Below are 20,681 nucleotides of genomic sequence, written 5' to 3'. Positions count from 1 at the left end.
TATTATATTATATTTTTTTCAAAAAAGGGATAGTCTTTCAAGGATCGTAGTCATTCGCTCTGTAGACATGTGTCAAATTCTGTCACTGGGTGCATGATTACTGTCATTCAAAGACGCTTACAACCAACAGCGAAGACTTGATTATATTATTTATTTTTCAAAACAGGGACAGTCTTTCAAGGATCGTATTCATTGGCTCTGTAGACATGTGTCAAATTCTGTCACTGGGTGCATGATTACTGTCATTCAAAGACGCTTACAACGAACAGCGAAGACTATATTATATTATTTATTTTTAAAAACAGGGACAGTCTTTCAAGGATCGTAGTCATTCGCTCTGTAGACATGTGTCAAATTCTGTCACTGGGTGCATGATTACTGTCATTCAAAGACGCTTACAACGAACAGCGAAGACTATATTATATTATTTATTTTTAAAAACAGGGACAGTCTTTCAAGGATCGTAGTCATTCGCTCTGTAGACATGTGTCACATTCTGTCACTGGGTGCATGATTACTGTCATTCAAAGACGCTTACAACCAATAGCGAAGTCTATATTATATTATTTATTTTTCAAAACAGGGACAGTATTTCAAGGATCGTAGTCATTGGCTCTGTAGACATGTGTCAAATTCTGTCACTGGGTGCATGATTACTGTCATTCAAAGACGCTTACAACCAACAGCGAAGACTATATTATATTATTTATTTTTCAAAACAGGGACAGTCTTTCATGGATCGTAGTCATTCGCTCCGTAGACATGTGACAAATTCTGTCACTGGGTGCATGATTACTGTCATTCAAAGACGCTTACAACAAACAGCGAAGACTATTATATTATACTTTTCTCAAAACAGGGACAGTCTTTCATGGATCGTAGTCATTGGCTCTGTAGACATGTGTCAAATTCTGTCACTGGGTGCATGATTACTGTCATTCAAAGACGCTTACAACCAACAGCGAAGTCTATATTATATTATTTATTTTTCAAAACAGGGACAGTATTTCAAGGATCGTAGTCATTGGCTCTGTAGACATGTGTCAAATTCTGTCACTGGGTGCATGATTACTGTCATTCAAAGACGCTTACAACCAACAGCGAAGACTATATTATATTATTTATTTTTCAAAACAGGGACAGTCTTTCATGGATCGTAGTCATTCGCTCCGTAGACATGTGAAAAAATTCTGTCACTGGATGCATGATTACTGTCATTCAAAGACGCTTACAACCAACAGCGAAGACTATATTATATTATTTATTTTTCAAAACAGGGACAGTCTTTCATGGATCGTAGTCATTCGCTCCGTAGACATGTGAAAAAATTCTGTCACTGGATGCATGATTACTGTCATTCAAAGACGCTTACAACCAACAGCGAAGACTATATTATTTTATTTATTTTTCAAAACAGGGACAGTCTTTCATGGATCGTAGTCATTCGCTCCGTAGACATGTGAAAAAATTCTGTCACTGGATGCATGATTACTGTCATTCAAAGACGCTTACAACAAACAGCGAAGACTTTATTATATTATTGATCGAGGCAAAACAATTTTCATCCCAAGCGACGGCTGTGCACTTTATATAATCATAATGATTGCATTAAGTGTATCACCATTTGTTGCTGATAAAAGTGAACTTTTTTTCATTACAATAATTCACCGATTTTACATGTGATGCGGAGGCGCATATATCAGTTATACTGGATGCGGGTGCTAACAAACATTATGCAAAAAGAATTCTGCCAGTTCTTTTTGTCCGTTCTATGCTTGATTTGAGAACTGGCTCTAAATTTAAAAGCATGAATTTGCCGAAAGTACGATAAAGGAAATACATAGTGGCATTATTACATTCAAAAATGTCTAATAACAAGTGACAAGACAAGTGTCTACAGTCAACATGGAACATAATACAATTGCTTAGTATTTTAGAATATCACCAGTTATTTTTAATTCCTGTAAAACCTGTTAGGCTGTGTTATTATTGATAGATTTTTTTTAAATAAAAATATTATATTTACATAATATTTCATTTAGACTTACCTTGTTCGTAAGACATTCTCTGAAGTCCTGCTTCATGTTTGAAACGGAGACACGGTCCTGCGGTCTCTTGGGGCCGCTAACAGATGTCACCACCGTCGCTAGGTCCAGTTCAACTATCTGGAATAGTATAATAGGGTTCATTATTAAAATCAAAAGTGAAGTCCATTTATACTTTATACATCGACTCTGCCAGACATGTGCCGTGCCACAGAAAACCGTATTATAGCATAGACGTGAAGCCTATGTTAATAAAAGCCTTTTGTTAAACTTTATCTTATTTAACCAATTTCTGTAAAGTTGCATAAAGTAGATAATTTTGCGCATGCACACATTTTTAATATTTATTTTCCATACTCGGGTTGCCTGGAAGAAATGGGTTGTTAGCAATAAGGCCGCCCGTTGCCTTAATAATTAATAATGTATGTAACTTGCTTTTTTATATGTATATTTTTGTGTAAGCTAATGAAGTGTAAATAAATTTTATATATAATATAAGATATAATAGAATGTTATTATAAAGCAACGAGGGCCGCTAGAAAAAAACGTATTTATAGATCCCTAGAAAATTTTGCAACTAATTGAGAGCCTCCTTTTTTGAAGGTAGTTAAATAATTTAGTATTTAGGAGAGTATTCTGAAGAGTTATTTGGATTGATCCCTACTGCCTCATCTACGATCCGCTTCACAAGACATTTTCTTTAGCGAACTAGCGAGCTGATGGGGACTTCTTTGGGAAATTGACCTTCAAATTTTAAAAAAGAAGAGCACACTCCTTTTAGTCCCTTTTTGGGCGTCCCGTAGGCTCGTTTGTCTTCCTACTGTATATTAGAAAAAAAAAAATATTTGAACTTACCTCTGAGAAGACGGGATCTTGTTCGGGGTTGGTATAGTCTCTGAATTGTTTGGTAGCCTTCAAATATTCCTTGATAACATTGATTTTTTCTTCAGAGCGGTCTGTAAGATAAATTTGCATTGCACGTACGTACTTGTCATAAAATCATCATCATTAAAGCAAATTTAAAAAGTATAGAGAAATTCGCAGTTAATGATTATAGAGTGTAAACTCTATATAAGTTATATTATAACGACACCGAATGGACTGTCCATTTTATGGCGTTATAGAGAGTTGTCGTTGAAAGGAGAAAACGTATAGATAGTCAGTCTACAAGTGCAAAGCAGTCCCAATTTGTAAACAAAAGAACGAATTTCTTAGAAAGTTCGCATGCATGTTTCCGACAGTCAAGTTTATTGCGGGCTAGGATAATAAAGCGACAAAAGAACATACACAGCTGCGCAGGTTTTACTAATTTTAGCATCTTAAAGTACTTTATGACACAATTGTTCTCGCTATTGAGAGTGCTATGGAGCGTGTATCATTATATGGAAGGCAAGCTAAACCAACCAAAGCCAATTGATTACGACGCTTTAGTGAGTTCGTCGTTAAATCGAGTGACGTTACAGGATTTAAATTAAACTTTGAGTTGAGAATGGCAGCTACATAAACTGGATTTGCACCGAAATCAAAAAGTTTTTAACGTATGTCTAGTGGCCTTTATGCACCTGTGATAAATTTCACTAATATTAATCTGTATCTTATGATTGTCAAACTTTTTTTCGGAAAGATTAAAAAAAAATGTGTGTGTACTTATGTACACGCGTTAGAAACTTATACTTTGGCGTAACATGATAAAAATCATTTCAAAAAATGTATTATGTTTGTAGAAATAATTACACTAACAATAGAAAAAAGGTATTCAATACATTGAAAGTTTTATCATAACGCATTTTATTATCTAGTTAAATAAAGTTTATTTAAATATCACATAAAATATTTTTACACAATTAAGCACGAAGGATTAAATGGACACTTTTTTTAATGTTGACTATGCTAACTTCAAGGGGTCTGCTTTTTGTGACGGTGTGTGGGTGTCGGGTTTTTTGTGACGGTGTGCGCGGGCATAGTATAAAATGCATGTCAGAGTGAATGTAGTGGATTAAAATTGGGACGTGTATCTCGCTCGGATATACAAGAAATAACGTTCTTTAAACATTATAGTAAAAATTTACTCTCAATTTTTCCCTAAAGCGACAAAAGAAGTATATTTACAGGGAACAGTTTAAATTTCATTTATTGGTTCAGCACCTTCAAAGATGTCCATCTTACCTAGATAATATTAGCAGGTATTTATGTTTAATTCTAAATTCCTCGTGCAATTAACTGATTATCATCTGTATTTCTTCAAAATCGACTCATCTTCAAATTAAAAGCGGTATATCAATGGGGTAAATGAAACTCACTGGTCTGTGTAAGGTAGTCCAACGATCGGTGGTCGACAGGGAAGTGGGCGACCGTAGCCCCAAATTCCGGACACATATTGGCCACCGTAGCTCGATCCGCGATACTCAACTCAGCGACGCCGGGACCAAAGAACTCCACGAATTTGCCCACCACGCCCAAAGAGCGGAGATGCTGAAATTCAAGACGACATTCTAGAATCACAAACTTTTCGATAATCAAGTATTATTAGCCACTGATATGGGTTGGCCTAGGATCTTTCGGTTTTTTCCGATGAAATTGTTCCTTTAAAGCATCTTTAAGATAATAATTGGAAATTAAAAGAAGCGATGGAGAGATAGCTTCTTCTAGTCCGTTCTACGCCCGTGATTTGAGAACTGGCAGTAAATGTAAAATTAGAAGTATTTAATATGTATTTCTATTTGAAGTTCATAAGTGTACATTGTTGTACCTATACGAATAAATGACTTTGAATTTGGTACGAAATTCCCCGGGGCCGTTAGTACGTGGGTAATACTGAAAATGTTTAGAACTGGCCGGTTAGAAACATTGCTAATGAAAACTTTTTTTTTATTTCAATTTTAGACCTCTTTGGTAACCTAATGTAGTATATTGCATTCATTTGTCATTTGTTTTTGTAAATTGGTGGCAAATGTAGAACTCTTGTTACACGTGAAAATGAATCTAACGCGAGAAAATCTTTGGTCAATGATTTATTAGGACTTTCCTTGTGGGATTACTCAATGAAAAGGCTATGATAAGCTGCGATTAGCATTTCTTAATGAAGCCCAATCTATTTAAACTATGTTTAACGAGTTTAAGTAGTAATCTCTATGATGATCCGCGTGAGGGACGTCCTGTAACAGCAATTACTGAAGATAACATCAGTGCTGTGCGACGCATGATAGAGGAAGATAAGAGAGTGACCTATCAGCAGATATGGGCAAGCCTAGGCATTGGTATAAGTCAAGTTCAAAAAATATTATACGAACACTAGGCGTCTGGAAGCTTTGTAGTTTGTACCAGATAGATTCCACATACTTTAACCGACGACCAGGAACACCTTCGCATGGACTGGTGAATATTTGACTATGGTAGGTATCGAGATAATGAGTCATCCGCCATACAGTCCTGACCTGGCGCCCTGCGACTTTCATTTATACCCGAGAACTAAAGATAATATTCGAGGTATTCGCTTTACGAGCCCTGAAGATGCGGTGAAAGCGTACGAAAATGCCATAGAAGAGTGAAAGAATGGGACCACTGCTTTTCTCAGTGGTTCCATCCCATGCGACGATGTGTAGAGAGGAACGAAGATTACTTCGAAAAACAATAAAAGTATTGGCAACTTACACTAAACATTTTCAGTGTTGCCTAGGGATGGTATAAAATCAACAATTTTGAAGTTTTTTTAAGCCACAAAAACTACAAATGTATGTATAACAGAAGTTAAATGGTACCTTTGTGATGGTGAGCACAAGATCGGTGGAGGTAGCAAGTGGGTTCAATTCCCCCACCAGCCTGTAACCCACTACTTTGGGCAGTAACATGCTGATTGCCTGACCGAGCATCACTGCTTCCGCTTCGATTCCTGTTTAATTAATAAAATATTTAGATTTTCGTGAAACTATGGTTGTACAGTAACTGTCAAGTATAAATAATCTCTATATATATAAAATTCTCGAGTCACAATGTTTGTTACCATACTCCTCCGAAACGGCTCAACAAATGCTTATTAATTTTTATGCATATTAAGTAGGTCTGAGAATCGGAGAATCGAAAAAAAAAATGTTAACATAGCTTTTACGGTTAAAAAGTCTTTGCTTACTATTGTTTATGTTTTTGATGTGAAACTTTTTTATCGGCGGTGGAAATAAATTTACTGTCACATTTTTCGGTTACGTGTTATCTTTTTTTTGCCCCTACCCACGGTTGATTCGAGATACGAAGCCATTAATAACAAAAATATAATAACGATAACAATGATAGTAATAGTTATATTACAATTAATGAAATTCTGTAACAATCGTAGTAGCAATAAGGTAAAATGAAAAATATGATCATAAAGAAGTTTCACTTCTTATGTGTGTACACGGGCAAATATATTTATGATACAGCATACAACAACTACAACCCTTAATTGTCACTACTTACGATTACAACCACTATTTTTTATTATAGCAAATAGGTTATTTTATTAAAAAAATATTTCCTGGAAATAATATACATGACAAAACGACGTTTGCCGGGTCAGCTAGTATAATAATAAATTATAACAGAGTTATGTCATACATTCATAAGTTAATGACGATAATATCTATTATTCAATGCCAGTTGGATGCTCACCTCCAGCTCCCCAGCCCAAAACACCAAGTCCATTGATCATGGTGGTGTGACTGTCTGTCCCAACCACGGAATCAGGATACAGTATATCATCAGTGAACACCACTCGCGCTAGATACTCGAGATTCACCTTATATGAAAAACATATTTTAAAGAAAGTACTATAAAAAATAAATCAATGACGCTACAACCTTTTTAGGTCTGGGCCTCAGATTCTGTATCTTTTTCATGAACATTTGTTAATCGTCAAGTAAGTGATCAGCCTTCTGTGCCTGACGGACGCCGTCGACTTTTTCGGTCTAAGGCAAGCCGATTTCCTCACGATGTTTTCCTTCACCGTTCGAGCTAATGTTAAATGCGCACATTCACACAGAAAATCTATTGGTGCACAGTCGGGGATCGAGCCTACGACCTCAGGGATGAGAGTCGCACGCTGAAGGCCAACACCTTTAAGCACCCTTTACTAATAATAATATAGAAATTATAAATCATGAATTGTGATCAAACTCTTATATATACATAAAAAAGATAATCAATGACGCTACAACCTTTTTAGGTCTGGACCTCAGATTTCTATATCTGTTTCATGATCACTTGTTAATCTAATAGGCAAGTCGGTGATCAGCCTTCTGTGCCTTATATACATATGTTTATATTATTTGAAGCCTACCGTGGTTATTTTAACGCTTGTTGTTTTAGTTATATGAAATTTATCTCAGATCCCTTGAGTTTTCAATTATCGAGACTGGAGTCGCTGTATAAGTCTACAGAATATAAAACATTAAGATGATATTGCTAGATATCTATAGATCTATTTCGAATAATAAACAGAGCAAGCATTCTAATTTCAAATAGTCATAGTTTTTACAACTCTATAATCTTTGAAATCCCGATTGCATCAAGAACAGAGCTATGGCACAGGTACGGTGATAATTACCTGATGAACAATCCCCGAACCAGGCGGCACAATCAACATATTATTGAACGCTTGCGCACCCCACTGCAAGAAAAACAGATAGAAAGGTAAGATTCAGACTCGAGACAGAGAAAATTTCTTTAGTCCATAACAAGTTACACATTTGGACTTCGTAAATTTGACCATATTTTGGAGTTCCGAAGAAAGCTCAAGCGGCTTCCCATTCTATAGCGGCGTAAGTACATTTTACAACTTTTTTTAACATCCTAAAACTCCTAGTTAGTTAAAGTAAAATTGTATGTGCCTCTCTGGCGATAGTTTTGATTTCCTTAGACAATCTAATTCTTGAAACTCCTACTCATAAAACTGAATTTCTATTACTCCTCCTTTACTGTGCAATGTATCCTGCTATGGAATTCCTTACATATTATATAGACGAGCTGTCTTTAAATTTATTTAAAAATCTTGTTGTTGGTCATTTTTCTTCTTCCTCGTAATTAGCTTACTATATTACTTATATTTTTCTGTTTTTTTGATTTTAGTTATACATGTTGAGTCTTTTTTTGTTATTTTTCCATTAAGGGTTGCCTGGAAGAAATCGCTTGTTAGCGATAAGGCCGCCCAATTACTTATGTAACCTTTTTCATATGTATTTTTGTTGTAAAAGGTGACGCAGTGTGAATAAATAAAATAAATAAATATTGTTTAAGCAGATATTGGAGCCCCCAAACTACTACAGGGTACTCCGCTCGTCCAATCCAACGGTTTAATGAAATTGTAAATTAACAATCGTTCGTTGATGCCGTATAAAAAAAAATGGATTTTTAGTTAAGTCTGACATTCTTATACGAAATCCATTTATGACATACGGCGGTAATTTTCTCTTTCCTATGTAAACTCACAACCACGTCTAGAGCACGGTTAAATCCGTCAAACTTCATACAGATAAAATAGTTTAACGTTCTTGACGTTAAACTATATCCGTATATTAAATACGGAATAGTTTTTTATTTATATAATGGTAATATACGGATATGACAATATATAGTTCCTTCTTATACTAGATAAAATAATATCTTATAAGTAAATTGTCAAATAATTTTCACAGTTTTTGCAGAATTGGCTGTATGGACTGAAGACCTTTGCACTTCCCCTTAGGGATAAATTAATATCATCATCATCACCACAGTTTTTACGTTCTTGAAGTTATTAAAAAAGAAAGTTTTAAAATTACAGCTAATTTAATATTTTAAATGCGTTTAATCAATTCATATCATCATATTAGTTTAATCAAAAGTTTCATATAGTGAAAACCTACCTTCAAAAATTGAAACCGTTCCTTGTTCCTCTCAAATTCCAATTCTTGATTCTTGTTCAGTGCGTCTGGTCTGTAATATAATATGTTCAATGAAAATACATTTTGGCAATATCAATGTTAATGTTCCATATTACATTGTTATAATGTTTTTATATTGCAATATATTTTATTTATTAACACATCGTTGCATTACAATGTAAAAATTGTACAAAATAAAATTAAAAGGAGGGCAACTGGCGGGCTTATCGCTTTCGTCAGATCTCTTCCAGGCAACCACTTTGAGCAGAGGAAAAACAATGTATTAAATCAAATAAGGTGGGCAATAAGTGTAAAAATACATATTACACATAGTTATTAAGACAAAACTAAGTAACAAAATATATTTTGTTAACATAAGTTAAACCAAAATCTAGATACTAAATATGTGTGCGCCGGATCCGATTAGATCAATAATAAGCGCGTGTGGGAAATTAACCGGCCGATACTAATATAATTTTTACTTGTTACGCGTCATTATTAAAAAAAAAATACTTTCACATTAATCAATATGATTACTATCGACAGTTTTATCAAGAGGCAATGCAGGACTACAGCGACCTGAAATCCCACGACATTTCTCTCGACTCTAAACAATATTTAAAAAAATGTTAATATTTACAGTCAAAACCGTTTACGACGACATCGTTTGGAACAGTACACCGATTACATTGACCAAAATCGAAGGTCCCGGCGAGTAAAAATATTAATTACTTAGTATTGTCTTTTGTTAACATAGATTTTACACATTAAGAAAACACTTTTTAAACGGATTGAAGCTATGTACATAATATTATATTTTACATATATTCTTAATATTAATTACTTAATAACAACGGCATCGGCTGTTATCACAATCGGTTTTTAACAAATATGAGTAGTCCCTTCGATGGCGTTATAATAAATTTTGACTGTATATACAAACAATAGTGTCAAAATAAAATTAAATGTAAAACAATAGTAAAGTGTTGTCATCAGTCATGTATTTTGTTATGACAACTGTACATAAATCTGGGTTTTTAAATAATTAAACAAGTCAAGTTACTAATTGGAATATAGTATGTTAATAGATACAAAAATAACATCAAAGCTACATTTTTAAACAGCATATAATATTCGGAATGGATGGATAAGAATGATAATCATTTATGACCTGTTTATTTGGGGGAATTCATATAAACTACACATACACACTATATGACCATTATATTAATATTTTCATTGCAAAATACACCTTAATACTGGGCAACAAAGATAATTTTCTTATAGTAAATAAAGTCCATGAACTTGAACGATGCTTACTAAAAGTGCATACAAAGGATTAGCTAAGTAAAACTTACGTTCTAGAGAAGTCCACCTGGACAGAGTGATCTATGACCAGGTCAGCTGGACAGATTGGATTGATCTTGTTGGGGTCACCACCCAACTGTCCGACTGCATATCGCATTGCTGCAAAGTCTACAACAGCTGGTACACCAGTCAAGTCCTGGAATTTTTTTTTAGATATAAGTTATATTTTAGTTAATAATTAAAAGCGAAAACCATATTTTAACAATAATATCACACTTGAAGCGAAAATGAGGCCTTTAGTTTTTCCCACACTAATAAATTGTAATATTACATTGTAGTTTCCGATGTCCAAAACGTCGACTACACTTTGAAGTGTCACTTAGATTTCAGAACCCTTAAATAAGCCAAATTAGTTTTTTGACAGCGTTGCAACCCATAATTGTATGTTAGTAATAAGCTCATGTATTAAACGACTTAAGCGTTTGATAACGATGAACATCCATACTAAAACTGCCATCTAACTTAACCTATGCGAAACAATTTTTTTTAATACACAAAAAGTTGTGGCGTAACAATACGGTGGCAGGGCTGGCAGAATATTACTAGCCCCCGACCCAAGAGAGCCCCTGTCCAAGAGGACGCGAGCTCAAAAAATTGTTATTTTTATTTCATTGTAAATGTATGCAGATTTCCTCACGTTCACCGAAAAACTAGCGAATAGATGATAAATGCATTGAGATATTATGATCTATGGATGAATGCAATAAGCATGAGGCTACAGGCCATTCCCTGTCGCCTAAGAGAGGACTTATTATTGTGGTATTAGTGGGAAATATACGTGTAATTATGTATGCTGAAAATATCTAAGTTTATTAAAATTCAACTTATTACAACGTGAGGACTTTTACTGATAGGGCCCCATCAAAAGATATTGCCACGGGCCCCAGATGGTATAGTTACGCCACTGACAACAGCTTATATTTTTATTTAAGCATAGACCAAAGACAATCAAAGTAATAGACCAGCATTGTTAATATATAAATAAATATACAACAAAATTCTGGCTATAGTTGGATCGCGACACTGATAAGCAGAAATGATATGATTTAATCTAAGAAAATGTGCAAGATTCAGTAATCTCAAGGTTTCACTTAAACTTATTTTAAATTTTTACAACATAAACAATTTAGTTTGAATAAGATTTCTTCTTCTTTATCGGTGTAGGAAAAAAATTACCGTCACATTTTCCCGTTACGGGCCAGCTTTCTTGTACCTACCCAGGGTTGCCGCAAAGAGATTCGATTAATAACAAAAATATATAATAACAATAACAATGACAGTAATAATTCTATCACAACTAATTAAATTCTGTAATAAACTTAGTTACATAAGGTTAAATAATTGTATTATTTGTATTCACATCTATGATAATAAAAGCCTTTTGTTAACTTTATTTAACCAATTTCTATAAAGTTGCATATACTAGATCATTTTTCGAAAAATAAGGTAATATGCACAAATTTTGTATTTTTATATAATGGTTTTAACTGTGAATATGATTTTGTAAATTTCTAATAAGAGACCGTTCAAGTATTACGTAATGATTGGGGGGGGGGGTCCTCTTGTAAAACATTACGATTAATTGTAATATATTACTTTGGACTTTCCAGTACTTTACACCACATATGTGTCGCATAACGTCATGAAACGTTACGGCGCGTTTAATGGGGGGGGGGGAGTCAAGAATCTCCAAAGTTGCTTACGTAATACTTGAATGTTCCCTTACTAAATGTAAATTACATTTTAATAGGTATTGGTGGATGGAATTAAAACGAATCAAGTGTATGTAGTGTTTAGCCGATTTGTTATATAGTTTATGCCACCCAACACCAAAATTAGAATTTTTCTTTTTCCATTTCTTCGCCTGCACGGTTTGTGCGTCAGCCATGCAAAAAGTGTGATTGGATTGGAATTTGGAATAGGATCAGGTATATAATTTAGTTCATAAGTACATAAATGGTTATAATTTTACATTGTTATGAATAATATTTTAGGTAAGTATATAGATATATAATAGTTATGATTTATAGTATGACAGACATGATTTGTCTATTTACATTATATTTGATATTACATTATAGATGAGTAAGAATTTATTAGAATATATTACTTAAGTTCCATTTCAAACAATATAATAAAAAAGAGCTGTACTGGATTTCAAGGGCTGAATGAAATGATTGAATTTGAATTGTGTTTGATGTATTCAGATTTCAAAACTAGAATGTTACTCATCAACTATTTACAAATGAAAGTCTTTAAAAGAATATTTATCTAATAGAAGCTGATTTGATTGATATTTACTTACTTGTAAAATAACCCTAGCTGGTCTAAACGCAACTTCAACATCATCAATGGTTTGTTTCTGCTCCCAATCCAACACATTAAGCACATCCTTCTCCAGCACTTGAAAGTTGTCACAGTTGCGTACACAACTTTCCAGTAGGACACGGATACTGAATGGGAGACGGTCTGTAATAATATTTAATAATTTTATAGTAAATTAACCATATTTTTTAAAGGTATCAAGAGTGCCACTCTTGGTTTCAGGTTTGTAGAATTAGGGACCTCATAACTCATAACAGCCAATTGAATTTATAACCCAACTAAATTTGGAGGTTCTGGGTTTTAAATATTAAGAAAACTGAAACTTATGGATATAGCTTTTCAGGAAAATTTTCTTTCTTGTTTGAGAATTTAAAAAAATATTTCTCCTTTTGCTCATCCTGTGAATTATAGGCAAATTGTTCATTTAGAATCCAAGATGGTCATCTGGGAATATGGATAAGTTTGTTTATGGATAAGTTTAAGGTTGAATTATATTCAAGAATTAATACAAAATGTTTAATAATTACCAATTTTACAATCAAGATAACATACCATATTTTTCTCCAAGCTGAGTTATATCATAGTACTTGTAAGTCTTTCCATTAACGTCCAATGTCTTCAACAAGTTACTATATGGGTTGATTGCTGCAAACCATATACTACTATTGTATTTTAATTTACAATTAGTTAGGTACTTAAACTAAGTATCTACAGCCTAAGCTAATAAATGCTTTTTCTTCATTTCTTCAACTTTAAAATATATTACATTTTGGTTTTAAGATATCTACTTCTACTTTAACAAATTTAAATGTCCACCAAGGTCAAGACGTAATTAACAATTCATTAATGAAATTACTAATTCCACGCCCAAGAAAAATAAAGTAAGTCTAATGCCGTTTATTTAAATTCTAATGAATAACATTAAAAGTTTGCATATTTTAATATTAGTGACCTCTAATTGATTACCTACATACTTTACTCTTGATATTTTCCTTTAGATCAAAGGTTAAAATATCATAAAAAATAAACAGTTATTATCAATTGATAGGTTAAGTGCGATGTTGAAGGTGATAAATAGCATGATTATTCTCGTCAAGATAAGATTAAATAAACTTTTACACGAAGTTGGAACTAAAAAGTTCATAGGTAGGACGTAAATAGAAAGTGCTAAGTTAATAATTCTAAATTTCAAAAATTACATACCCGCCATGGCCTACCAGTGATAAGTCACGTAGGAATATAGGGACCGTTTCACACAGTTATAATTTAACGTAAATTAATTTTTATACAAACGTAAACAGAAAATACTGATTATACCGAAAGTGTGACACTTGTCGTCTGTCGCGAGACGTAATAATAATTTAATAGGGAATTAAGATGCTACACCAGACTAAAATTTGATTTCAAACATTATGTACGCCCTCTTAAATTAAGCCCCTGATGACTAATACTACATTAAATGTCGTTAATTTTGTCTTTTATAAATCAATACGTTATAATTAAAATTACCTTGTCTAAAAATTATATAGCAAAGTATCCTTTTTGTAATTTATACAATATTTAAAACTTGTACTCGCAGTATTTTCAAATTGCATTTTTGACGTTATGGTAACTTTTTTATTTTATGATAAGGCATACCATTTTAACAAAATGAATAATTTTAGTTCAGGGGCTGTACTTATAGCAGCGTGACATTAACTTATTTACAATTGCCCATATTCCAAATATGGTCTGCGCCAGTAGTGACTGTATTCTGTGGTAATATGTTTTGAAGTTTAAAAAATCCGTTGTGACTTGTGTGCATATTTTTATTAAATATTTCTATACCTAAGTTTTCTATTTATTTTAATTGATTGATTGCCAAAAATGAATTCTTTCGATTTAAATTCTATTTCTTCAGCTCTTAACGATCCAGGTAGAACAATCAGTGGTGTAGATTTTTCAGGACGCTCTCTTAAGTTGGATACCGCTGAAGATGGTATGTTTGTTTAAGTGTAATAAAATTGCGCTTCTGTTACAAATAATTTAATTTACATTAATTTTATATAATTCGTAAGTATTAAAAGTGAATTTTTGTGTATAAATCTGCTGTAATCGTTTTTTGCGTTCAATGTTTCTTAATAACCTCTAATGGTTCCTATATTGTCAGTAAAAGTTGTATCTGAAAAACTTTTGTGCGACTTCATTGCGACTGAAATTTATTTTTGCCTGTAGGTCTGGGTAGGTAAGTAAAAAGTTAAATAAGGACTGCAAGTTTGGGTTTGCATTAATATTACAAATTTGCTGCTGACAATATTGGTTTTATATTAAATAATTTTTAAGTCACAATTTTGATGCAAAATGCCATTCACATTCATAGTCATGGTTGCTTAAATTATGTTTTTTGTTTTCTAATTTATTTAAATTCAATAATGGTATCATTTTTAAAACTAAGGAGGCACTGTACAACATACTAACTTGAGACATTTGCAGCTAAACCAATTGTTGATGCAATCAATGCATGTCCTGACCTTCAGTTCCTTACACTCACTGGTAATACCTTGGGTGTTGAAGCTGCTAAAGCTATTGCAAAGGCCTTAGAAACGCACCCTGAATTGAAAACGGCTAGATTTTCTGATATGTTTACTGGGCGTATGAAGACAGAGATTCCACCTGCTTTGGTAAGATTCTAAGTAAGATTTTTTGGTAAGATAGCTTTACTACATAAATACAATATAAAATATAAATATTAAGTCATTTATGGTGTTATAGCATGTGGGTGATATTGTTCATTATAAATCTTAGAATGCATGCGTGCATATGCAAAATTAGTAAAAATATAGCATATTGTATTGTATTAATCAAATAATCTATACAGTGCTACACAAAATATACTTAAATCATTGGTTTATCAGAGTACTGTACTCATTAATATTTGTTCATGAAGACTTTTAAAATAGCTATATCTTTTATAGAGTGCTCTTGGAGATGGAATGATTCAGGCAGGAGCTCGTTTGAATTCACTGGACCTAAGTGACAATGCATTTGGACCCATTGGTGTAGAGGGCCTTGCTAAATTACTACAAAGTGATGTTTGTTCTCAACTACAGGTACTTTAGTATATAATAACAAAGAAAATCTTGATAGCAATGTTGGTTAAAGCCATAGTTTATTGTATAGTCCTCAATTAGTTCTCTAAATGAAAAAATATTCTATAGATTGTTTAAATTATTCAAAATCTTTTTGATCAGTAATATTTCATTTCAGGAACTTCGTCTGAACAACAATGGTTTGGGTATCACAGGAGGACGGTTACTGGCCAAGGCATTGTCTGCAAGTCCAAAGAAGTTAAAAATATTTATAGCTGGAAGAAACAGATTAGAAAATGATGGAGCGATTGCCTTGGCTGGAGTATTTCAGGTTTGTTTACTACCAAAAGAAATTTTTATGAAAACTTTCTTTTCTTTCCAGTAATGAAATTAAATTTTAGTGATTCATGTTTTTGGTTGAGTTTACTTCTTATTTCAGAATATGGGTACTCTTCAAGAGCTAGCGATGCCCCAAAATGGTATTTACCATCCTGGTATTACTGCTCTTTCCAAGGCTTTTACACAAAACCCAAGCCTTTCTTGCCTAAATCTGAATGACAACACCATTGGACCTAAAGGGGCACTTGCCATTGCTACAGCACTGCCTAGGTAATTTTCATCATCAGATCCCTCATATATTTTGGAATTTAGTAGATTATGTTAGTGTTACAGCATTCATGATCTGCAAGGGACTTTCACATCCAGTAGTGTTTAGTTTCCAAGTATAGGAATTTGTAACTCGGTGTGGCACTCCAGGGACCAATGTGAGCCTCCAGAGTGATTTATGGTGTTGAATAATAAATAAATAAATAAAAAAACATAACAGATAGTAATTTAAAATTAGCATATTGAAATGTTACCATTTTAACACCATCTACGGAACTGTGAAGCTATCAAGATATGTATATGAAATATAAAATATAATATATATTACATTGGTGTAAAAGTCAGTTAAAGAAGTTTGAATTCTACACATACAATTGTTTAAATAATACAATATGGTTTATCAAATATTAGAATATTAATGAAATTTTATGTATTTCCAGTTTGAAAAATCTTAAATCCATCAACTTCGGTGATTGTTTACTCAAAAGTAAAGGAGCCTGTGCACTGGCTAACGGACTTAAGGACAACTTGGTACCACTAGAGGTAAAAAAATTATAATTGTCTTTCCACATACTTTCTTTAAGAGTATCTTAGAGGGCTTTGATTGTCTTATATGGTGATAACGTTAACAGTAATTATTTACTTTTTTACTGTACAACATTTCATTGTTGTTTTTAATTTCAATTTCAGTCACTGGACTTGAGTCACAATGAAATAGGTAGTACGGCGTGTATGGAGGTGGTGGAAGCGTTATGTGCATTACCCGACTGTGTTGACCGTCTAAGTAGAGTGGTTTTAGCAGGTATTATAATTATTCGCTTTTCAGGATTTTTGACTAATGCGTTCTTTTTTTTAAATATTTTTCAATTGTTTATTATTTATTTTATACACTTATACATATAAATATTTAGTGTTTTCATATTTTCTCTATGTATTGAATGTAATAAAGCACATCCAGCAACTAGTGTTGCTCTGTATTGACAACTGAAAAAATAAATTTACCACATTTATCATCATCTATTTAATTTAAACAGGCAACAGCTTGGGCGGTGCAACAAATAAAAAGAATATAAAAGACAAACTGGGTCCTTCTGCTGAACTCAGTGATGGAGAAGGTAGCGAGGATGAATGTAGGTATTTTAACAGCATAGGAATAATTTTTCTCATCAAAATCGCTAAGTTCTAAGTCAGTTTATGACCTATTTATTAATATATAAAAAAGAAGTTGAAATTTATATTTTCTTAAAAACTTTTTTGTCACTAAAAATAAGTTAATATCTTCTTCTGTACCTTTTGTCCTTCCTTGTTTGCTTAAAAGCACTTAATGTCATGTAAATAATATGATAAATTTGCATTAAAATACAAAATCTATGTTTTCAAGTTGTGTCAGACTCAGAAGGTGAAGAATCAGAGGAATCTGAGGCAGAAGAAAATTCCGAAGACAGTGCAACGGAAGATGCACAGCATATGGACACTGTACTTGACATGGGGAAGGAGATTGTACTTGACACATCAGGTTAGTGATTTTTTAAAACAAAGATTAAATAGGCGGAAGCTTTACTGGAAGGGAAATAACACTGCCATTCATGGATACTCACTACAAAAGGCCCTAAGAAGAGAACTTTATGTTATATTATTTAGATGTATAAAGTCTAGTCATTATTGTGACGTTTGTGTGATTGTGATTGCTGCATCTGTTTCAGTAATGATGTGTCTTTAGGCAAGCATGTGATTATTTCCTTCACTGGGATCCCACATCAATGGGTTTTAAGATGAGGTTTCCTTAGTCTCTTAGTGTGTTACTGTTTTAATTGAAATTAAAATGTTATGGTACACAGTCAAGGCTGAGAAACACTTTATGTACTAAGGTACAACTGGGGGAACAGAGGTTTTGTTTTTGTTAATAATTTGTTTAAGTAACATATTTCGCCATGGTCTGCATTTTCTTACTGATACTTCTTAGCTCATGGCAAATTTTATTAAAAAATTAAAACAGTATAGATGTTCATTACATTTATTTTTATTTATCATTTATTTAGATTTGACTGTTATCACTGAAAAATCTTATAAATAAATAAGTTTTAAGGTTAATAGTTTACTAAGTTAAGAACTAAATTTTTAATAAAAAAATATTTTCAGGAGTGGAAGAAATCGATTCGGACGTCGGTAAATTCATCCAAGAACCGACGGTTGAGAACTTAACCAGATTAGGACCTAACGCTGCACACGTTATTGACACACATTTTCAGGTTTTTTATTTTATATGCATGACAAGAAATGCTCTCAAAGCAAAATTACATAATACAATTTTGGGTGTATAGTTACATCCAATTCCTTCAATATTTATCCCAAAAAACATCTGCTAAGTTATTTATTACGCCAGGGATTTCAATATGAATGTGCAAACCAACTGTGTGTAACCAATAATATATAAGCATACAGCTTATTATTTTCAACTTTCAGTCAATAAATGACCAAGAAAGTCTCATCCAAGCATATGTGGAAGCTCTTTGCTGTGTATCCGGGCTTTCCCTGCAAAGTTCTGTAGCAGGAGACGTTGCAAGGGATTTGTACCCACTGTTGGTTAAGAGGGCCAAACAACAGTGGGTGTTGGCAAACAATGTACTTGCAGCATTACAGCTTATTAAGGTAAGGCAAAATTAAAATTCTAGTTATTTTCTTAAAATTTTAAAACAAATATAAAAAGATAGAAATGAAATTTAATTTAAAGATTAAAATACAAATGTTTGACATTAAATCAGTTTGAACCCGTTAATATACAGGTATCATATGATTTTCCAATATTCCTAGTTCAAAAAATTAAAAATTATTTAATGGTTGATAGTAATAGCAACTCTAGGTCAATATGATGTTGATAATTTATGACATATAACGATAATGGCAGCTGACAGTGGCGCTATTGCTTCGACATTTATAATAGATTGTACTATTATTGTCCCACTTAAATTTATTGTATGACAAAATGTATTATTAACGTGTTATACATTTTCAGGCGGAAAACAAAAACTTCAAGGTCCGTTGGAGTATACCACCATGTTTCACAATATTGGCGTCACAAATTGACGCCCAGTACTTCCCTGCAGCCCTTCGGGATACATTACGATTCTTTATTAGCAGTAAACTGCAGTCACTGCCACCGGATGTGAAGGCGGCTATTGATTTGCACCCGAATTTACAGTCGTAAATAGATTATTTTTTTATATATTGTTTTATTTATCCTGTCAAATAACATTTTGAGTACAGCATGTATACACGGATCTTAGTGTTGGCAGTGGAAGGTTGTTACAGGATTTACTTCGAGCCTGTCCGTCCAGATAGCGCGAATTACATGTCCACTCGCGCGTTTCGATTTGTACTGCGTTCAGATGCGGCGTTCCCTCGTGCAAAAACGATGACACGGATTTAGTTATAAACAATGTATTCGGATACAGCGGTTATGTTGTGGCTTGCATACTGTCCATAGGAACGTAAACGAAGACGTCGACGATTTCGACATTCACATCCCACTACGCAACAGAGTGATGGATAGTATGTTTATAACGTTTTATGACTTATAATGTTATCCTACGTTTTATGATTCTATTGGAATAATTTGGTGATTTCATATCCCATATGGCTATTCCGTTTTGAAGTTATCATCTCCATTCTGAAGCGATTATATTCACTTGCCACGGACACGGGCGTAGTAGTAGTGTACGCAGCAATGGCGCAAGAGTATCTCCAATCCGCGGCACTCTAGAATCCCTTTCATTGCAAGCGCTTGAGGCGAGTGTGTGCGCGGGAACCGCTCGAAAGCATCTGAACAATGATATTAGTGTAAGTAGATACAGTATCTCGAAATCGCGCTTTCTGGACAGACTCGTTCCTGTTTTGTGTTTAATTGTTATCTATACTAATATTGTTCATGCCATTAAAGTACCTATTGTCCTTACTGCCCCCAATTTATGTCCTTATCGCACCCATTTCCTAAACACCACTGTCTTGAACATACACGAGAGGGACTATTCTACACATGCTCCCGAGCTCTAGTGAAGACTTGTATGAGCCGCAGCGAAGTCACAATTATCCTTTGATTAAACGGGAGAACGAAGAAAACAAAGGATGTAAATGAGCAGGCATACTGCTAAACCTTTTCTTGTTTCTAATTGGCTTAAATATATTTTTTTTTATAAAACGGGCAAACGGGAAGGGCTCACCTGATGTTAAGTGATACCGCCGCCCATGGACACTCAATGCCAGTGGGCTCGCGAGTGCGTTGTCGGCCTTTTTAGAATGGGTACGCTCTTGAAGGACCATAAATGTATGTATGTAATGTATTAAATGTATGTATGAAATATGTATTCTGCCTCGACCTG

The 20,681-nt window shown here is 33.5% G+C and overlaps 2 protein-coding genes across 2 annotated transcripts in view; one reads left to right on the top strand and one right to left on the bottom strand.

Annotated features, from left to right (window-relative positions):
* The window catches only part of LOC123714888 (cytoplasmic aconitate hydratase-like), a 42,955-nt gene extending 28,979 nt beyond the window's left edge, over positions 1–13,976 (bottom strand). The window contains exons 1-11 of the mRNA XM_045669522.1: positions 13,835–13,976; positions 13,184–13,276; positions 12,612–12,775; positions 10,297–10,442; positions 8,921–8,990; positions 7,624–7,686; positions 6,690–6,816; positions 5,804–5,934; positions 4,346–4,517; positions 2,901–3,001; positions 2,049–2,165 (exon numbers count right to left, since the gene is read on the bottom strand). Coding sequence (XP_045525478.1) covers positions 2,049–2,165; positions 2,901–3,001; positions 4,346–4,517; positions 5,804–5,934; positions 6,690–6,816; positions 7,624–7,686; positions 8,921–8,990; positions 10,297–10,442; positions 12,612–12,775; positions 13,184–13,276; positions 13,835–13,841 — 1,191 coding nt within the window. The 5' untranslated portion in view covers positions 13,842–13,976. The remainder of the gene's footprint in view (positions 1–2,048; positions 2,166–2,900; positions 3,002–4,345; positions 4,518–5,803; positions 5,935–6,689; positions 6,817–7,623; positions 7,687–8,920; positions 8,991–10,296; positions 10,443–12,611; positions 12,776–13,183; positions 13,277–13,834) is intronic.
* A 422-nt stretch (positions 13,977–14,398) lies between these two features.
* On the top strand, positions 14,399–19,526 carry LOC123715559 (ran GTPase-activating protein 1). Its single transcript, XM_045670675.1, has 12 exons — positions 14,399–14,609; positions 15,104–15,291; positions 15,586–15,720; positions 15,878–16,030; positions 16,139–16,308; positions 16,746–16,848; positions 16,996–17,107; positions 17,340–17,435; positions 17,687–17,821; positions 18,445–18,554; positions 18,769–18,954; positions 19,319–19,526. Exons 1-12 carry the CDS (start codon positions 14,498–14,500, stop codon positions 19,508–19,510), a joined length of 1,692 nt encoding a protein of 563 aa, XP_045526631.1. The 5' UTR covers positions 14,399–14,497; the 3' UTR covers positions 19,511–19,526.
* The last annotated feature ends 1,155 nt before the right edge of the window (positions 19,527–20,681 follow it).

The sequence above is a fragment of the Pieris brassicae genome, chromosome 10 (assembly GCF_905147105.1).
Source record: "Pieris brassicae chromosome 10, ilPieBrab1.1, whole genome shotgun sequence".
In the NCBI taxonomy this organism is placed as follows: Eukaryota; Metazoa; Arthropoda; class Insecta; order Lepidoptera; family Pieridae; genus Pieris; species Pieris brassicae.
Note: the sequence above shows the minus strand (reverse complement) of the source record. Positions and strands in the feature narration are given on the sequence as shown.